The following is a 20,197-nucleotide window of genomic DNA, read 5'->3' on the forward strand; positions in this document are numbered from 1 at the left end:
TCACAAACACATAGAACTTTGTTTTTCATTTTTAAATATCTTTATTTTTTAGAGCAGTTTTAGGTTCACAGCAAAATTAAGCTGAAGGTACAAAGATACCCCTTATCCCACCTACCCCAACACATGCACAGCCTTTTCTGTTATCAGCATCGTCCACCACAGTGGGACATTTGTTACAGCTGATGAACAGACATTGGCACATCATTATTACCCAAATTCCATAATTTACATTAGGGTTTACTCTTGGTGTTGTTCACTGTATGGATTTGGACAAATGTATGATGACATGTTTCCACCATTATAGTATCACACAGAGTTGTTTCCTCAGTATCTATGGGTGATTGGTTTCAGGGCAACACCTTCCCCCCCTGCCCCCCCACAAATCCATGGAAGCTCCAGTCCCTTATATAAAATGGCATAGTATTTGCATATAACCTACGCACATCCTCCTGTATACTTTAAATCATCTCTAGTTTACTTATGATACCTAATATAATGCCATTGCTATGTAAATAGTTGTTATACTTTAGGGAATAACAAGAACAAAAAAAGCAGAACATGTTCAGTATAGATGCAAGCATCCTTTTTTTCCCCCATTATTTTCTATCTGCAGTTGGTTGATCCACAGATATGGAACCTAGGGATATGGAGGGCTGACTGTGCAGAATGTTTTTTTAATCATTGGTAAATCACCAACATTAAAACTCATGCGTGCTTATTGCCATCCGAGTGTCTTGTTTCAAGAAGATATTACAGTCAAAGCTCAAACAAGTTATGGGCAAAGCCATCAAGAATTCATTTAGACTGTAAACTTTTAATGACCCACCCAACCTTCTAACCAGTTTATTTCCCCTTTCCAAGTAAATATTCTGAGTGTAGGAGAGCATTTCTCCCCATCTTTCTTCTCTCTAAGTAAAAATGCCCGACGCTATGGGCAGTGCCTAGATTGGGCGCATTGCCCCATCTTGGTGTTTGCAGCAACAGTTCTTAGCCTGGACTCGCCAGGACAGGGTGATCTTGGTCACATGCCCAACTCTTCTCTCCAACTCAAGAAAACCTCATGGAATGAAAATGAGAGGGATGCCATTCTGAGGACTCCTTCAGCTTTTCCAACCTTGTAAAACAGACTCATGAGCATTGGTGCTTTGTTAATAATACTCGTGTTAGAAACAATAATATTTACATAGTATTAAAAACAGTAGTATTTATGGCACATTTAATAAGCGCTAGGCATTGTCTCGTGTTTTCCTTCATCATCCCTTTTAATTCTCTCAATAATGCTACAAGGTAGTTACTCTTCTCGTACCCACTTTACAGAGGAGGAAACAACTTACCTGGTTATAGAACGCACCATTACCAGACTGTTGAGCCTGAACTCAGACCCAGGCCAGCTTACTGCAGAGCTTATATCATCACCCAGTGTGTTGTATCCAAACTCCCTGCACAGTAGAGCCCCACAGGTGTTACTGTGCTTGTCCTCTTCTTGGTCCTCACAGGAGCCTGGGTCATGGGGCTGATGCCTCTGAAGCTTCATGGGCACAGGCAGCAGGGGATGGAGGTAGAGTAGAAGACCCCTCAGAGATATTGCCAGCGTGGGCTGGGGCTCCTGTGGTACCATAAGGGTTGCCTGTAGCTACATATGCCTCAGCCTGAACTCATACTCAAATGACTCAGTGACTTTACTGAGCATATGGTATGTTCCAGGAACCGCTATATATACATTATTCCTTGTTGCTTTTGTCAGCAAGTGTGCTCATGTCATGAAAATAACAAAGTGAGCATTTTATTTGTATTCCTTGGCCACCAAATTAGATGAGTGATTTATGTTGGGGAGAACTAAATGTCTGGCATAGGCTGTAACAGAAAATCACAAATTTAGATGGACATGTTCCTGCTGGGTCAAAAGCTGTGAATGACCCCAGTAACCTGGGGAGAGGCCTGTATAGCAGGAACTGGGAGCCAGAGGTATTCAGATCCCCAAAAGGTGACCTGTGGCCTTCCTGGTGCAGAGTTTGGGGCCATTGGATAATGCCATATGCCAGGCTCTTACTGTATCCTAGGCTCAGGGCTAAGGTTTTACCCACATAAATATTGCATTGACTCTTAAAACAATCTACGAGGTAGATGCTGTGCCCATTTTACAAATGGGAGGAACTGACACTTAGCAGGGCTGAATGATGTGGCAGTAAAGCGCAGAGCTGGTTAGAGCACAGGTCTTCCTGGGTCCAAGTCCCTGTGCTCCACCTCCTCCACCGACAGTGTCAGAGTTACAGAGGGGAGTGAAGGATGGTCCAGTCCTTCTCAGCAGCCTAGAGCAGGGGAGCAGCCCAAAGGGTTAAGCAGGTGTGACTCCTCGTGGAGTGCATCCCCGTTTCCTGAGCCCCACTCGCTGTTAGAAACCAAGGTATTGAGGGCTTAGTGAGAGTTTTTCACCATTTCCTGCTGCTTTAGGTCCTCCCATTTCCAGTTGTTTTCTTCCTACTCCAGGGATCTCCTCCCTTCCCCAGGGTTGAAGCAATGCACACTGAAGCATTAATAGTAGTGATCAGCACCTTCAAGACAGCAGGACCCTTCTGTTGCCTTCTGGCCATGGTGTGATGTCCTAGGGCCTGTGGTGCATAAGCAGGTGGAATCTAAGCACTGACCCTGGTCATTCTACATATAAGAGGAAGAGGACTAGGAAAGCTCGACAAATGCTGTTCTCTTCATGGCAAAGCCTTGCTCTTCGGAATCCTTATCTGCATTTAAAATGTGTAGTCTTCAGTCATTGTGTCTTGGGATGCTTGGTATATTTAGTTCCATCACAAAAGGCCTCTGGCTTACTTATTAATGAATTCTGAAATTAAGTTGTCTTTTAAAAAAGATATAGGAGCAAGAAAAAAATTAACTTAGTCTTTGTAAAACAAATATTTGATGAATATTTGTAATCTCTCCCTGAGTGGTTCTAGCCACAGGGGTGTTAACCTACAGAGCTTCCTAGAAAGAGCACCATACAAATGGCCATAAATCACTGGCCCTGAAGAAGGAAGATTCTCTCTTATTTTGCCTCCTGGAATGATGGGAAATAATTATAGAACTGGGATGAAAGAGGAATTATATTATTCTTGTGTTGGCATATGTGCTTTTTATTATGTTTTGGTAGGTCTTTATTGTCTGATATTGGAGGAGCAAGGGGAACCAGACATTACTGTCAGCATGTACATTTCATGCTAGGGTTTACCAGAAAGAAACTTAGAATCAACAGTTATCTGAGGCCTGCTGTGTCAGAGCTTGGGGCTTTTATGTGAGCCGTCAAATTCAGACCTCACCAGTGTGTTCCAAGGAAGCGTCTCTGCCTGTTCTTCACTGGCAGGACCCGCCTGAGGGAGAGTAAACAGCCTCACAGATGTAGTCCCACAGCTCATGTCTGAGGCCAACATGGCAGCCTGCTCTGCAGGGTTGCCTCTTACCATGCGGCTGACTTTCCACCCAGAAAAAAATCTGTGTTAGCAGTGATGTACGTGGTCTCTCAGAACACACAGGGAGTCCTTTCTAAAAATTCTGTCTTCACAGCATTAAGATGATTATAACTAACACATATTGAGTTATTATATATCAGGATTAGCCTAAGCACTTTGATTTTATTTATTTACTTATTTTATTTATTGTTTTGAGACAGAGTCTCGCTCTTGCCCAGGCCGGAGTACAGTGGCAGTCTTGGCTCACTGCAACCTCTGCCTACCGGATTCAAGCGATTCTCCTGCCTCAGCCTCCTGAGTAGCTGGGACTACAGGCACGCATCACCACGCCTGGCTAATTTTTGTGTTTTTAGTAGAGATGGGGTTTCACCATGCTGGCCAGGCTGGTCTCGAAATCCTGACCTTGTGATCCGCCCGCCTCAGCCTCCCAAAATGCTAGAATTACAGGCCTGAGCCACTGTGCCCGGCCAGCAGTTTTCTTTTATTAACCCATTTAAACCTCACAATATCTCTGAGGTTGGTTCCATCACTTCACTGATTGTACAGATGAGAAAACTGAGGCACGAAGAGGCTAAACTACTTGCTGGTGTTTCATAGTCTACAGAGCCAATTCCAGTCTCAGAAATTGCATTTACTGAGAGCCTACCAAGTACCCAGATCTTTAGGGGGGTATAGAAGAAGTTTAACTAGAATCTATTTTCTTATGTATTTAATGAATTTTTTTGTTGTAGAGAGTAAAATGACATGAAATTGGAAATGACTGTGATAAATGATTTTCATAGTGTAAAAAATTGGTACCAAGTCTTTCTCATCCCTTTCATGTCATGGTTTCATTCTTGCAGTTCTCTTTCTATTCTTACCTCTTTTATTTCCTTAAGAAGATGAAAGGGTAGGGAAAACCTTTAAAGTGAGGAAGGTGTCAGCTTTTTAATAATGTGCCAACTTGCTACCTCTGTCTTTAATGTCTCCCTGTGGCTCTTGGTCACTCTTGAGAGTGAGATGACTGGAGAAAGTCTTCAGAAGGCATTAGCTATGATCATCTTGCATCATTGCTCAGCCCTTCTGACCTTGGGCCTGTGTGTTCATCTTAGGGCACAGGCCCCAAAAGGACAGGGTACATCAGTGTTTCTAGATGGCCCAATTGACACTTGATGCTTTCCTGCCTTGGGTTGTTTCACCCAAAGCTCTTAGGATTCCTTATGTCTCCCCTTCCCACCTTATACTTGTTTCACCCAGGAAAGAGCCTCTGTCATGCCCATCATCTCCTTCCCTCCTGAAGGCTCAATATCTGGTTAATTACATGACATAGGAATTACTTACCATCTATTTTGGCTATTTCCATACATATTCTGAGAACAAAATAAAAGAGCTCTTCTCCATGCCCCTCTCATAATTTCTCCCCATGCCCTTTTTTGGGGAAGGCAGGCCAGTCAAAGCAGTGATGGCTTTGCTCAGAGCAACAAGCAGATCATGATTTATTATTGCCAGAGTAGACAGTGGGCTACATTAGAGGACTGCTTAGATGCATGCTTATTCTAGAAAAGGCTGAAGGAAGAAAGAACCACCCCTTTCCCTCCTCTTCTCAGCTCCCTTCTGCTGGGAGCACCTGGCTGCCAGTTCCCAAGTTCCTCTCCACGGGGAATTGCAGCTCCAAGGTGGCCTCCTGGAGCTGCCTAACTCTGCCTTCACTGAAAATAAGGTGATTGAACTGTAAAGCTGAAATCCTCTGCAGTCATGTCTCCTCCAGAGTCTTCAAGGTCACTCCCACTTTTTTCTAGACACAAATGGGGTCATTTTTGTAATTCTAATTAACACTGTCTCCAGACATAAATAAAATTTTAAATTTCTCATTACTATCAGCTGTTTCCACTATGTTTTTCATAAATTGGAATGCAATTTTAAACAGTTAATAAAATGCTCCAGTACAAGAGCAAAACAAGTTAAAGGAACACAATAGTCTAGAAACAGAAGATTTTGATGTATTTTTAAATTGATACGTATGTTATCTGTTCTATTGAGATTACAAACTTAGAGTAATGAATTTGCTTCAGTAAATTTCTTTGTGACTGTGAGTGCTATTGCTTATATTATAATTGGATCTGGGTCCAAATATATATTGAACTTTTTTTCCGAAAGAAATACTCTCCTTAGATTGTGGCATGGCAGGAAAGCATACTGTTCCTAGCGGTCCTCTCCAAACTCCTTTAAAAACTGAGCTTTATGGCAAATTTGTAATGAAGATGTAACACTTTCACTACTTAAACCATGACTTCAATTTGTGATATAATTAAGGGCAATTACTCCTGTTAGAGATTGTAGACTAGGTTAGGCTGAGTTAATAAATAGCTGTTTGGCTCTGGCATTAGCAAGGATGTCTTCATTAGGGTAGTAATGTGTCAAGAGTGCTAAATAGGTTGCCATGGTATTTGTGGGTTTCAGCCTGGACTCTGGCTTTCCCTGAAATTAAAAATGTTCAGCCTTTAATAAAAGGCACTTCCTTACACAGCAAAGCAGACAGAACACTAAATAGGTGAAATGACCAGGGCTCAGGAACTTGATTGCAGAGGCTGATGAATACACACGTGGATATTTTAAAGTAAGCATTGACTCTGACAGGCTTTGTTAAAAAAAGAAAAAAAGAAAAAGAAAAGAAAATGTTTTAGATCTGTATCTCTTCATTTTTCCATCCATTCATCCATCCAGAGGGACTGTGCTCCAGCACATGGAAAAGCTGCTGCCCTGCTTCAGAAAACCTTGCCCACACTCAGGACCAGCTAACGCACAGGGATTAGGTCTTATTCATCTTTCAAATCCGCAGAGCCTAGCACACAGCAGATGTTCAAGAAATGTTTGCTAAATGAATACATAAATTCTGCTTACCCCTAGGCCAAATTGGCCCAAGAGTCAGACATTTTGGATTATGATTTTGTTAGTGGCCAACTTCCAGTATCTGAAGACAGTGGATTGTCCTCAGATGCTGTGACGAAGCCCTGGAAATGTAGAATCCATTGGCCTGTCTGTCTAGGAACAAGGCGTTGTGGTTGGATTAACTTATGTAGTGGTTCTCAGCGTGTCCACTGGACCAGCAGGATTCAAATACTGAATCTACTAAAGATCCTGGATGACTTATGGGAAGTTATGTTATTTCCAAAATTTTACAGTTAAACTATATTTTTTAAAAAGATGACAGCATACTGTAGTTCTCAAATATGTTTTTATTGTGAAAACGTTGTTTTCAAGACCCTGGGGGAAAACACCTAAAACATAAGGCCTTGTTTGTTTATCTGTGTGCCTGTTATGCTTAACGTTTCATGGAAATCTTAATTAGCAGAGAAGTGTAAAATAGTCCTGGATCCGATGGGGGAAGGAGCCAAAAGCTGCCAGTCCAAACTGTCCAGCCCACCTGTGCTGTTTGTCTGTGATTTTGATGAACCTGATGGATGATTCTGAACACAGCATTTTTTTTTCTTTTTACATGTGTTCTCAACGATCCATAATCCTAAATGTCTCCTTAGCAGTTGAGGAATGGGGCTTTGAAAGCTCTTGGTAAGATCGATAAAAGTTAAAATTAAAAGCATTTCTGGCCAAACCTCAGTTATTTGCAAAATTTGGCTAAAGAGGACCTTATTTCTCAGATGTCCTGTTAACATTAACTTCATTGCCTAGTACATAGTAGAAGATTAGTTTACACTACCAGATTATAGATATTAGCATTATGAAAAATTTGAAAATTCTGTTTTTTATTAGTAAATAAAAACATGAGCAACTGATGTTTCTAGAATCTAGATCCTGATTAAAGGAGTCTCATTCCAGTCTTTATATGTGCTTAAGTTTATGTTTTTCTTTTATAAAAACATACATTTAGACATTCAGCTTAACCCTAATGTAGCAACTGGCTGATTATTAATTCAGAATGTATGGAAAGCGTTTACCAGGTTGGCCTAATCTGCTCCATTAGTTTGCATCATAATTAATTTCTTGTCATTAGTACACGTTCAGATGGCTAATTGATTCTGCTCCTTCTTCTAGGTTTATTTCAATCTACAGAGGACCCAGCCACACCTACAAGGTCCAGAGACTGACGGAATTCACATGCTACTCCTTCAGAATCCAGGCAGCAAGTGAGGCTGGAGAAGGGCCCTTCTCAGAAACCTATACCTTCAGCACAACCAAAAGCGTCCCCCCCACCATCAAAGGTGCGTAGACTATGTATTCTTTCTCGCTCTCTTCTGAGAGTAAGGAACTGTTGGGACTTATAGAAAGAAGCTCTTTTCTGATGTTAAATATAATGTCAGCAAGATAGAATCAAAAGAACATTCTAAAGAAGATTGAGCAATGGGTTGTCTGGGGGAAATGAGAGACCTTGAAAGGAAAGGGCCTACTGATGACTTTTCTCTGTAGGTATGCATGTTTATCAAAAATAATGGTTAGAAGTAAGGGTTAAATTCCTGGTGCTTCAGCCCTTAAGACAGTTTACCAAGGAAGGCGTCAGACTCCCCTTTCCTAGACTTTCAGAGAAGCAGAGGTTGGCATTCATCTTTCAGTGACTTTGGTGCCTAGAGACTGACTTAGGCAACTTCAGCAGCCTTTCTCTTTTGGCGCACAGCTCTTGGTGTGGAGCACTGCCTTTGGAAAGCTGTAGCAGCGTTCTGCTCTAATCTCCTGGGGTACTTATCTTGAAGTTTCTTCAAGGATGACTACTTTCCTACTCTGGCCCCTTAATGGGATCAGGTACTGCAGAAGTTGTGAGAGCCCCTTGTATCCAGATCTTCCCCGTATCTCTCAAGGCTAGTGAACAAAAGACACTCTGCCTGGACCCTTCTTCCACCGGGTCTGCTGAGCCCTCAGCCTGTTATCTAGCCACAGAGCTATGCCTGACTGAGGCTGACTTGCAAGGCAGGAAATAGCAATAGGAACCATAGCATGCTCAGCCTGTCCACCCAGCCACTCATGGACTCCTGAGGCCCTGCCTCATCTCCTGCAAATACTGTGGTTCTTGTGGAGGTCCCTGCAGCTTGTCTTTTAGGGGACAGACAGCACAAGTGGCTTATCGAGCTATTGCTCAAAATAACCCTAAGGCTGACAGATAGCAGGGTAAGTACAACCTGCACAAGAGATCCTTGCATATGTGTTTGACTCTCTACTCCCACATGAAGGAGGTGTGTCAGCTACAACCAGGGCACAAAGTCAATTATAGGAACTTTCCAGGACCTGGGTCAGGATTTGGCTTGGATTCTACGAACCTCATAGCTCCTTTCAGGATTAGTTTAGGGTAAATACCTTCCTCCTGCTTCCCTGCCCTGCAGACTCTTTGGCAGACCCTTCTTTATATGACTAAGACATGAGTATGAATGTGCATACACATGCACGGCCTTGTCAGGTCACTTTGGCAGTAAATGCCCTGGCCCTTTGGTGCAGCTTTGCCTTTCAGTTATAACACAAAAGATGTCTGAGCACACTGTGGCTGCTTTGGTTTATTAGTACCAAGGAAGGGTGGCCACATTGATCAATTATCCCACTTCAGGGGTCTTTCTAGAAAGTATGAAGGAGTACTATCTTTGCCTCTCAAAGTGATTCTTGGTGGGGATTCATTTTACAAAAAATACAATGGCACATTGATAGTGCTTGCATCTCCCAGCCTTTCTACTTCAGAAGGTCAGTTTTCCCACTCTGATGCATGATCAGGTAGTCTTCCTCTCACTCTTAGATTCAGGAAATTATTGTCATAGCTGGAGGACAGTTTAATCTGATAGGCTTCCTTATTTAGTATTTTCATAAAATGCTTGGAATTTTGGCCTAGTATTTCCAGCGTAGGCTCCTTTTCTTCTTCTTCTTTTTTTTTTTTTTAAGGAAAGCATTATTTTTCTGAAACAATAACACACAGAATTGCAAGCAGAAACAACTGTCTCTAAAGAATTAGTTGCATGTAATTAGGGATTAAAGTATAAGGGGGTTCAGACAGGAGATACACATTCTAGTTACAAAATAGGAAAATGTCATATTGAATCAAGCTGTAGAGATAGAAGTTATGAAAATATTTTTTAAATCTAGAATATTTTAAGTGCCTTACTGCAGACTAATATAATTTAGCTTTAAATGAGAATGAGGAGTTCAGGAGGTGAAAAATAAAATATATATAAATATAATTTAATTTTTAAAGGCTTTCAATGCTGCCCATTCCCCAGGACTGTTCTCACATGTCACCTGCTCCTCAAACTTTCCTTAGACCCTCACCCAGATATGCTCTTTTCCTCCTCTGGAAATTCCCAACGTTTTGTTTATACCTCTCATTTTTATTCCCTGATGTTTCTTTTTGTATGCGTCTCATACCTTGCTCTCCCCTTCCTTCAACTAAATCTTAAGTTTCTTGAAAACAGGGTTTACCTTGCCTGTTTTTGCATCTTCCAGAATACCTAGGACAGGGCCTAAGCCATAGAGGATACTCAATTGCCATAGAAGAAAAAAAGATGTGATCCACATCAAGCTGTTATTAATGGGATAATGGGCAAAGGATTTTTCATCAATGGCTTTTTAGTCATGGAGTAACTTCTCTGTGCCTAAAGGGCACCCTGCTGGTTTTATGAGAGGCTGGGCAAATCAGCTCCTCTCTCAGGGCAAACACAGGCACAATCTTGCTCTCTCTGGGTTCTCACTAATAGTGCTAAAGTGTTGACTATTAACATGATACTTTGAATTTTGAGCTTGGATGTGTGGATTTGTATTTCAGCACCTCGAGTAACACAGTTAGAAGGAAATTCATGTGAAATTTTATGGGAGACGGTACCATCAATGAAAGGTGACCCTGTTAACTACATTCTGCAGGTATTGGTTGGAAGAGAATCTGAATACAAACAGGTAAGAACCAGTGTGCATGGCACATGTGCAACTGAGTATGGCTGGCTCCATGCCTCTGCTTATTCCTATGAATGACTCAGTGAACTATGTTTTTCTTAAAATCAGTGATAGAAACTGCCTAACTTGTACTTATTGTATAATTCTTCAGAGTGGGTGAAGCCTAGTTTACATTTCATTTTATATATGGTGGTATTCATCTTCAATTTTCGGTTCTCAAGCATATGCTTGTCTTAAAGAGTTGTAAATTGTTTATTTGTATTTGACATTGATGGTGAGGTTTGCAAGTATCAAAGTCAGTATGTAATTGAAAACTAAAGTGCCTGTGATTTTACTACAGAGGGGAAGTAGTCTCTTTTTTTGTTGTTGTTAGTATTGATCTTTTTTTTTTTTTATTATACTTTAAGTTCTGGGATACATGTGTAGAATATGCAGGTTTGTTACATAGGTATACATGTGCCATGGTAGTTTGCTGCACCCATCAACCTGTCATCTACATTAGGTATTTCTCCTAATGCTATCCCTCCCCTTGCCCCCCACCCACTGACAGGCCCCAGTGTGTGATGTTCCCCTCCCTGTGCCCATATGTTCTCATTGTTCAACTCCCACTTATGAGTGAGAACCTGCGGTGTTTGGTTTTCTGTTCCTGTGTCAGTTTGCCAAGAATGATGGTTTCCACTTCATCCATGTCCCTACAAAGGACATGAACTCGTTCTTTTTTATGGCTGTATAGTATTCCATGGTGTATATGTGCCACATTTTCTTTATCCAGTCTAACATTGATGGGCATTTGGGTTGGTTCCAAGTCTTTGCTATTGTGAATAGTGCTGCAATAAACATACATGTGCATGTGTCTTTATAGTAGAAGGATTTATAATCCTTTGGGTATATACCCAGTAATGGGATTGTTGGGTCAAATGGTATTTCTGGTTCTAGATCCTTGAGGAATTGCCACACTGTCTTCTACAATGGTTGAACTAATTTACACTCCCACCAACAGTGTAAAAGTGTTCCTATTTCTCCACATCCTCTCCAGCATCTGTTGTTTCCTGACTTTTTAAATGATTGCCATTCTAACTGGCATGAGATGGTATCTCATAGTAGTTTTGATTTGCATTTCTCTAATGACAAGTGATGACGAGCTTTTTTTTGTATGTTTGTTGGCCACATAAATATCTTCTTTTGAGAAGTGTCTGTTCATATCCTTCGCCCACTTTTTGATGGGGTTGTTTTTTTCTTGTAAATTTGTGTAAGGTCCTTATGGGTGCTAGATATTAGCCCTTTGTCAGATGGATAGATGGCAAAATTTTTCTCCCATTCTGAAGGTTGCCTGTTCACTCTGATGATAGTTTCTTTGCTGTGCAGAAGCTCTTTAGTTTAATTAGATCCCATTTGTCAATTTTGGCTTTTGTTGCCATTGCTTTTGGTGTTTTAGTCATGAAGTCTTTACCCATGCCTATGTTCCAAATGGTATTGCCTAGGTTTTCTTCTACGGTTTTTATGATTTTAGGTCTTACGTTTAAATCTTTAATCCATCTTGAGTTAATTTTTGTATAAGGGGTAAGGAAGGGGTCCACTTTCAGTTTTCTGTATATAGCTACCCAGTTTTTCCAACACCATTTATTAAATAGGGAATCCTTTCCCCATTTCTTGTTTTTGTCAGGTTTGTCAAAGATCAGATGGTTGTAGATGTGTGGTGTTATTTCTGAGCCCTCTGTTATGTTCCATTGGTCTATATATCTGTTTTGGTACCAGTACTATGCTGTTTTGGTTACTGTAGCCTTATAATATAGTTTGAAGTCAGGTAGCATGATGCCTCCAGCTTTGTTCTTTTTGCTTAGGATTGTCTTGGCTATACGTGCTCTTTTTTGGTTCCATATGAAACTTAAGGTAGTTTTTTTCTAATTCTGTGAAGAAAGTCAGTGGTAACTTGATGGGAATAGCATTGAATCTATAAATTACTTTGGGCAGTATGGCCATATTCACAATATTGATTCTTCCTATCCATGAGCATGGAATGTTTTTCCATTTGTTTGTGTCCTCTCTTATTTTCTTGAGCAGTGGTTTGTAGTTCTCCCTGAAGAGGTCCTTCACATCCCTTGTAAGTTGTATTCCTAGGTATTTTATTCTCTTTGTAGCAATTGTGAATGGGAGTTTGCTCATGATTTGGCTGTTTGTCTATTATTGGTGTATAGGAATGCTTGTGATTTTTGCACATTGATTTTGCATCCTGAGATTTTGCTAAAGTTGCTTATCAACTTAAGGAGTTTTTGGGCTGAGATGATGGGGTTTTCTAAATATACAATCATGTCATCGAGGAGAAGTAGTCTTAACCTAACTACTGAAGCCTACATTCTGTCTACCTTTTTTGTAGAAGTAATGGAAGGTTAAGGGAGATGATGCATAGGCCCTGGAGGCCTGTGATTCAGAAGCTCTAAGTCATGCATGTCACCTTTTAATGTCAAAGGAATCACCCGGGAATCTGTTAAAATGCAGATTCTGACCTGGTAGGTCTTGGGTGGAGATTCACCCTCCCAGGTGACACTGACATTGCTGGTCCATGGACCATAATTTGAGTAGCAAGGCTCTGTAAATCACATAATAAACCCACATAAGAGAGAACGCATTTGGAATATAGCCAGATAAGAAATTAGTTTTATCATGTTTCATAGCCCTTGTTGATTCTTAATTCCTCCAAAGAAGAATCAGATCAATGACTCTGAAGGATTTAGATACTCTATAGGCTTTTATAATAGTCCCTAGAACTTGTTTTTGTCAAATCAGGATGTAATATTATGTATTCCATTAGGAAAGCTGAGGTGCATTCTTCATCAGCACTTTTAATAGGAGCGTTCATTTATATCAAACATAAAGATGAAAATAAATGCCACCTGTTCTCTGAAACACTAGCATAATTTATAAAAAACTTTGTTCAGTTCCAAATACACAAGTAGAAAATCATTTGATTCAGAGTTTCTGTTAAATTTCTCATTGGTGTTTGCTATATGATAATAAAGAATATTGGCAAATAAAATGTGTTTTTAAAAAAAGGTAATTTTGGACATTTTGCTGTACTTTGTTAATATGATGTATCAGATAAAATATTTAATTGTTTTAAACAAAAAACTTTATCCTAAATATGACATCTACCAGTGTCGATTAACATCAGCGGATGACGTCACCAAAGTTTCCATCATTCCTCTTAAATAAGAACAAAGACACTATGGTTCCTTTTATTTTTGAATCTCATTTTATACGATATATTCCATTTCAGAGTGAATAACTTACATGCGTAATTGTTTCATTTTACCAGAAAGATATGATTGGTTTCGGGGTCTTAGCTCAAATAGAGAGCAGAGAATTTATTCTGTTCCATAGCAATGTGAAAATGGTTAAAATATGAGGTGTTAAGAAATTTTACAACATATCATTTGACGCTTAACAATAATTCATTTCCCAGCAGTACATTGATCACACATTTGTCATTGTATTGTAAAAATCTTTTATTTTACGTGCCGTGCTTTTCCACCTGTTCTTGGAAGAATGTTCTGCTTCCCAAAGCACAGTGACTGCTGTTTCCTGTTGAAAAAAGCAGCATTATTTGCTTGATACCTGTACACATCAGGCATTGCCAAACTATAGGTGAATCTATTCAGTAATTTAGATTTTATTGGCAGATGATCTCTTTTGAATCTGTTGTCTGTTTAATGTTATATATTTAGACCCATGGCCATATAAATGCTAATATACTAATGCATAATCATATGTATGCCACAGACTATTTTTCTTATTATAAACAGTTATAAACAAAGTGTTTCTTGTTGTAAACAGGTGAAAATACACAGTACTGCATGGCAGGCTCAGCAGATGAGGCTTAGCATTCTCCACATGCCCATTTGCTTCCTGCATTTACCAAGAAATGATTAAGGAGAGTAGTGGTACATGAAAAGCCACAGTTGAGTCAGGGACAATTTGTACTGGTTTCTTTTTTTTTTTTCTGGCTTCTCGCTATTCAGCAAACATTAACTTAAACATGATGTTTTAGTACTTCATTGTTCTGGACATGAGCTAGGGAATGAAACATATTTATGTGTGCAGAACAATGGTTAAAATAATTACAGTTCAAGGATAACAGGCAACAGGCTTTGAATTCATAGAGGCAAAGCAAAAGAAAATGAGAGGTAATTACTGCTGTACATCCACCACAGCGGAGCTACAGGCTCACTGTGTATACCTCAATTATAGCACTAATCAGACAGGACCCACTAATACATGGGCTTGTGTTATTCATTTTTATTTTTCCAGTACTGGCACATAGTTTGACACTCAGTAAATGTTTCCTGCATGCATGAAAGACGCAGCTTCAAAGCACCAGGGTTATTTATACCTGCAGTGGTGACAAGAGTAAACTTCAGCATAGAAAGAAAAAAATCACCCCTAATAGGATAATATCCTTTTCCCCCAAGATCTTTTTTCTTTTTTTTTTTTTTTTGGACAGAGTCTCACTCTGTCGCCCACGCTGGAGCACAGTGGCGTGATCTCGGCTCACTGCAAGGTCTGCCTCCCGGGTTCACGCCATTCTCCTGCCTCAGCCTCCCGAGTAGCTGGGACTACAGGCACCCGCCACCACACCTGGCTAATTTTTTGTATTTTTAATAGAGACGGGGTTTCACTGTCTTAGCCAGGATGGTCTCGATCTCCTGACCTGGTGATCCACCCACCTCAGCCTCCCAAAGTGCTGGGATTACAGGCGTGAGCCACCATGCCCGGCCCTTCCCCCAAGCTCATTTTTATAGGCGACACATGACAAGTGCCATGGCCTTTTCTGATGTTTTGTTTGAAGCATCAACTCTAACTTTGCCTTGGTTCTAGGTGATTCGCTTTCTGTTTTTCAGGTGTCACGATGTGGGGCAAGCAGCTGATTTTAATTATTAAACAATCTATTAACTTGAAGTATTAAATTATTACTCACAATTTTACTCTTCATTAGATTGCATGCACATTTGGTTTGCCTTTTGCCATTTAATAAATATTCCAGGCACAGCTTTTTTTCCAGGAAGCTTAAAACTTCTTTTCAAATAGGCTTAACTGTAAAGTATTCTTTAAAAGAATGAAAATTGTGTCTATATGCATGTGACTTCTTATTTTGTACAAGATATAGCATAGACAGTTTCATGCATAGTAAGAAGTAAAGCAAAACAATTCATATTCATATTCCTATTCAGGCAGCAATAACTTTTCTAAGAAGTATTTAATATAAGCATTGAAGACAAGGAAAGGATCAACAAATTGTGAGAAATTATTACCTATTGGCAGTCAAAATTTATGAAAAATTACTGAAATTCTTGGTGCTCAGATTTGTTGCATAAAGAAAACCTCTGGGCTGGGTGCGGTGGCTTACGCCTGTAATCCCAGCACTTTGGGAGGCCGAGACGGGCGGATCACGAGGTCAGGAGATCGAGACCATCCTGGCTAACACAGTGAAACCCTGTCTCTACTAAAAATACAAAAAATTAGCCAGGCATGTTGGCAGGCACCTGTAGTCCGAGCTACTTGGGAGGCTGAGGCAGGAGAATGGCGTGAACCCGGAAGCAGAGCTTGCAGTGAGCCGAGATCGTGCCACTGCACTCCAGCCTGGGGGACAGAGCGAGACTCTGTCTCAAAAAAAGAAAAAAAAAGAAAAAAAGAAAAAAAAAAGAAAACCTCTGAAGCGTCTAGAGGTCTGTAAAGCTACACATTTAATTTCATGGTATTTCTCTATCAATATATTTTTATCTTGTATCATTTTTAGAATATAGTATCAAGGCATGCATTGATTCTACATGGTATCACAAAGAGTACCACAAGGAAAGATCTTCTCTTGACCAAACTATTTTAAAGTCTTGGAGCCTGCAGCACATCCTGGCTGGAGCCTCCTTTTTTTTGAGATGGAGTCTCGCTCTGTCGCCCAGGCTGGAGTACAGTGGCATGATCTCAGCTCACTGCAACCTCTGCCTCCCGGGTTCAAGTGATCCTCTTGTCTCAGCTTCCCAAGTAGATGGGATTAAAGGCGCCTGCCACCATTCCAGGCTAATGTTTGTATTTTTAGTAGAGATGGGATTTCACCATGTTGGCCAGGCTGGTCTTGAACTGCTGACCTCAAGTGATCCACCTGCTTCGGCCTCCCAAAATGCTAGATTACAGGCATGAGCCACCACACCCAGCGGCTAATTTATTTTTGTATTTTTAGTGGAGATAGGTTTTCACCATGTTGGCCAGGCTGGTCTCCAACTCCTGACCTCCAGTGATCCACCCACCTCACCCTCCCAAAGTGCAGGGATTACAGGCGTGAGCCACCATGCCTGTCCCCTTCATCATAATTTTTTTAATGACTTTCAACTCATTTCCCTAATACAGAAATTAAACAATGAGGCTATGACTGTCTCATAGGACAGTTTTTTATTTCTGCGTGAATAAAGGGTCAAATTTAGAACAAAATAAAAATAGATCAAGATAGACCTCTTTAAAAACCATCGTTTACTTTACTGATTCTTAGGGTTTTTTTAGTTTTATAGGTTTATTTAAGTATCTGAAGGTCATGACCCCTTATATCAGAAAAATTCCCATACATGTACCCATACCTCTACTTAAAATTCATGTAAAATGAACTGATAGTCACTTTCATGGAGGCCAGGTAGAGGACTCCTGGTTTATTGAGAAACTGTCGGGTGTTTTACATTGTGAGGGCTTCCTGGCATAGTCAGTACTCTAAGAGTTTATAGGCCCATTGGATGAAAACCCCCAGGAAGCAGTTCAGTAACGGTACCCTTGCCTCTCATCTTTGGCTCAAGGACAAAGTTATCTGCCCAACATTATGCCCTCAATAGAGGAGGCCTGCAGGTTAGCACATTTCCCCTTGAGCCTGGTAGGCATAGCAGGGGAGACACGGGGACAAGTCTCCCTCCCATAGTCATATAATTCTGGAGGAATTAATTCACCTAGTTGAGTCTTGGCTTTCTCATTGTAACTCTAACTCAGGTGGTTACTGTGAGCATTAGATCATTCAATCATGAGAAGGAGCTGTACAGATGATAACATGGTGCAATTATATCTCCCCTTCAGTTCTTGGGAGGGGTGACATTAGTAAAGAGATGAAGGTAAGCCTCCAGCAGCCGAGTATGCACTGTTCTCGCCACGCTTCCCAAAAAGCTCCCTGTTATTTACAGGATTTCAACTATGCAGCATGTTATTTTGAATTAAGGGTTATGGATTCTTCATTTCAGTTGTCTGGGTATTACTTTAAATCCTCTCATTTGGAATAAACATGTCAAGATTACTTTAAAATATATCGTTCATCAAATCAAGAACAGAAATAGTCTTTGTAAAAATAATAATGTTTCTATACTTATTACAATATTATGATTGGTTACTTCAATAAAAAAAATCTCAAATGGAGCCGTGCCGTTTAAATTGGATTGAGTCAAGAGGAAAAGCCCATAAGGGTGCCTTTGTCAAAATGAATGAAAACAAAGGGACACAAAGCGTGGCCTGCTGCCCTGATGCGCAGAGCTGCACAGTCCTGGGGGAGGCACAGCTGTATGGCAGGCCTGGCGACATGGTGATTTTTGTGACATCATTAGTTCCTAAGTACTGTGGGTTGTAAGTGTCCGTGGCCATGTCTGGACACCAAGCCAGCATCATGGGGCTCCCCTTCCATTGATTTCTGCAAGTCCTATATTTGTAGGCCCCAAGGGTCCCTGGCACCAAGCATTTGTCCTAGAGTGTTACACATGATTTCTGCAAGGGGGGCAGGGAAAATACAGTCAAGTAGCAATATAATATATCATGTTGACATTTCTTAGATGCCTACTGCATGCCAAGCCCCGTCCTAGGAGGTTGCTACATGTTATCCCACTTAATCAGTAATCCCATAATCACATGAGACTGTTATTTTCATGTAGGGGGCGGGGGATGTTTCTCTTCCGCAGAAGGATGTTACCTTCAAGGGACAGGTATTACAAAGATGTTGAATTAATTTTCAATTATTTGGGCTTCTTAATCGTATCTGGGCTTTTGGATCTCATATTTTAGTTTTAAAATCCCATCAGTTTATAGTTAATAACATAGGTTTACAAGTGTAATAACTCAAAAATTTATTTCATTTAGTTGTATAAAATATGATTGGCTTATTCCACATGCAACCATTTAGTTAAAAAAATTGAGACATTACATTTCATTTTAAAGTTCATCTTTGTTACTTTCTTTGAACCTGAAAATCCTTAATCTGTTACTCTAAAAAAATCTTCACTGAGATATGACTGGCCTCACCACACTGGTCTATGTGAATTTGCTGACTTTTAAGGACATTATAGTCAGAGCCAAGGTAGACAAGCTATGAAGTATGTGTGCTCTCACATTTACATATTTATACAACTAGAAGAGTATTTGCAAAGTTTTAATATTTGGATCACTTTAAAAACTGTTAGAAAGTATTAGAAAAACTATTAGAACATATTAGAAAATGATTAAAACATATTAGAAAAACTATTCACGTGTAGGGGGTGGCTCACGCCTGTAGTAATTCCAGCATTTTGGGAGCCTGAGGCGGGCGGATCACAAGGTCAAGAGATTGAGACCATCCTGGCTAACACAGTGAAACCCTGTCTCTACTAAAAATACAAAAAAAAAATAGCTGGGCGTAGTGGCGGGCGCCTGTTGTCCCAGCTACTCGGGAGGCTGAGGCAGGAGAATGGCGTGAACCTGGGAGGCGGAGCTTGCAGTGAGCCAAGATCAAGCCACTGCACTCCAGCCTGGGCGAGAGCGAGACTCGGTCTCAAAAAAAAGAAAAACTATTCACGTGCATAAAATATACTAGAAACTACATGTTTTCTATCAATAGACTCCATTTTTTGCTGCACCTATACCAAACTGTCTCTTACCCCTGTGGTCTGTGTGTGCATCTTAATGCTTACTGTTCACATTTACTTGTTATTTTCTCTTTATATACACTGTGGTATCAGAATATCTACTCTTTGAGTATTTGAGGGTTCTAATTAGAGAACATTCGCTGAGCATCTACTTTGTTCAAGCCATTGTGCTGGTTGCTGTGGAGATATGGAAATAATAGAACACTGTCTCACTCAATATATTTATCTTAAATGTAAAAAAGGTAATGTTAACATTGTGTTGGCAAGGCTTGTGAAAGAGGGAAGCTGTTCCAATTAAAATAACAAGAATAGCTAAAAGAAAAACATTTACAAATTAAAAACTAACTTTTGATTAGACTTTCGTTAAGAAAGTTCCCTTCAGTTAACTATTTATATTATTTTACAATGCTTTTTGCCTAATGGTACAAGAAAAATAGGATTCCTTTATTTTTAAAATACATTTTCAGATATCTTCCACTCTACAAAGTTAAAGTTGGGAAGTTTTGTTAAAATTAATATATGAAGTCTTTGTTCAAGAGTCTCTAAACTGGGTTTCTGGGAAATTAAATATACGTTTGGGCTCACTTTTTTTTTTTTTAAATCTTAACCAGGGTTTGTCTTGAACTCCTAACCTCAAGTGATCCTCCCGCTGAGCCTACTTTTTAAAAGGGATGTAGCCATGCAAATTCTGGAAACTGTAGAAATAATTAAAATAGATATAAATATACATTTATATTCATTTTCCAGAAGTCTTTAAAACATTTGTGGGGATAGGTTATTAAGTGGTTTTCTACAGTGATGTCATTGTTCGATGGCAGAAATTAAGAGGCCACATCACAAAAACACTGTCCAGGTCTTTGCTTGGCAGAAACTGAGCAGGGAGCTGCTTTCAATAACATCATAAAAGATAGTGTTTTCCTTTATGGAGCAGCAGGAGCCGTGGTGGGATGATTTAGAAGGTCTTTCATGGAAATGCCAGAG

General features: G+C 40.1%; 1 protein-coding gene across 5 annotated transcripts in view; it reads left to right on the forward strand.

The window, feature by feature from the left end:
• The window catches only part of FNDC3B (fibronectin type III domain containing 3B), a 361,399-nt gene that overhangs the window by 331,481 nt on the left and 9,721 nt on the right, over positions 1 to 20,197 (forward strand). For all 5 annotated transcript variants that reach the window (XM_001165324.8, XM_016942296.3, XM_063807331.1 and 2 more), the window contains 2 exons: positions 7,488 to 7,654; positions 10,186 to 10,313. In XM_001165324.8, coding sequence (XP_001165324.1) covers positions 7,488 to 7,654; positions 10,186 to 10,313 — 295 coding nt within the window. The remainder of the gene's footprint in view (positions 1 to 7,487; positions 7,655 to 10,185; positions 10,314 to 20,197) is intronic.

The sequence above is a fragment of the Pan troglodytes genome, chromosome 2 (genome assembly GCF_028858775.2).
Source record: "Pan troglodytes isolate AG18354 chromosome 2, NHGRI_mPanTro3-v2.0_pri, whole genome shotgun sequence".
NCBI lineage: Eukaryota > Metazoa > Chordata > Mammalia > Primates > Hominidae > Pan > Pan troglodytes.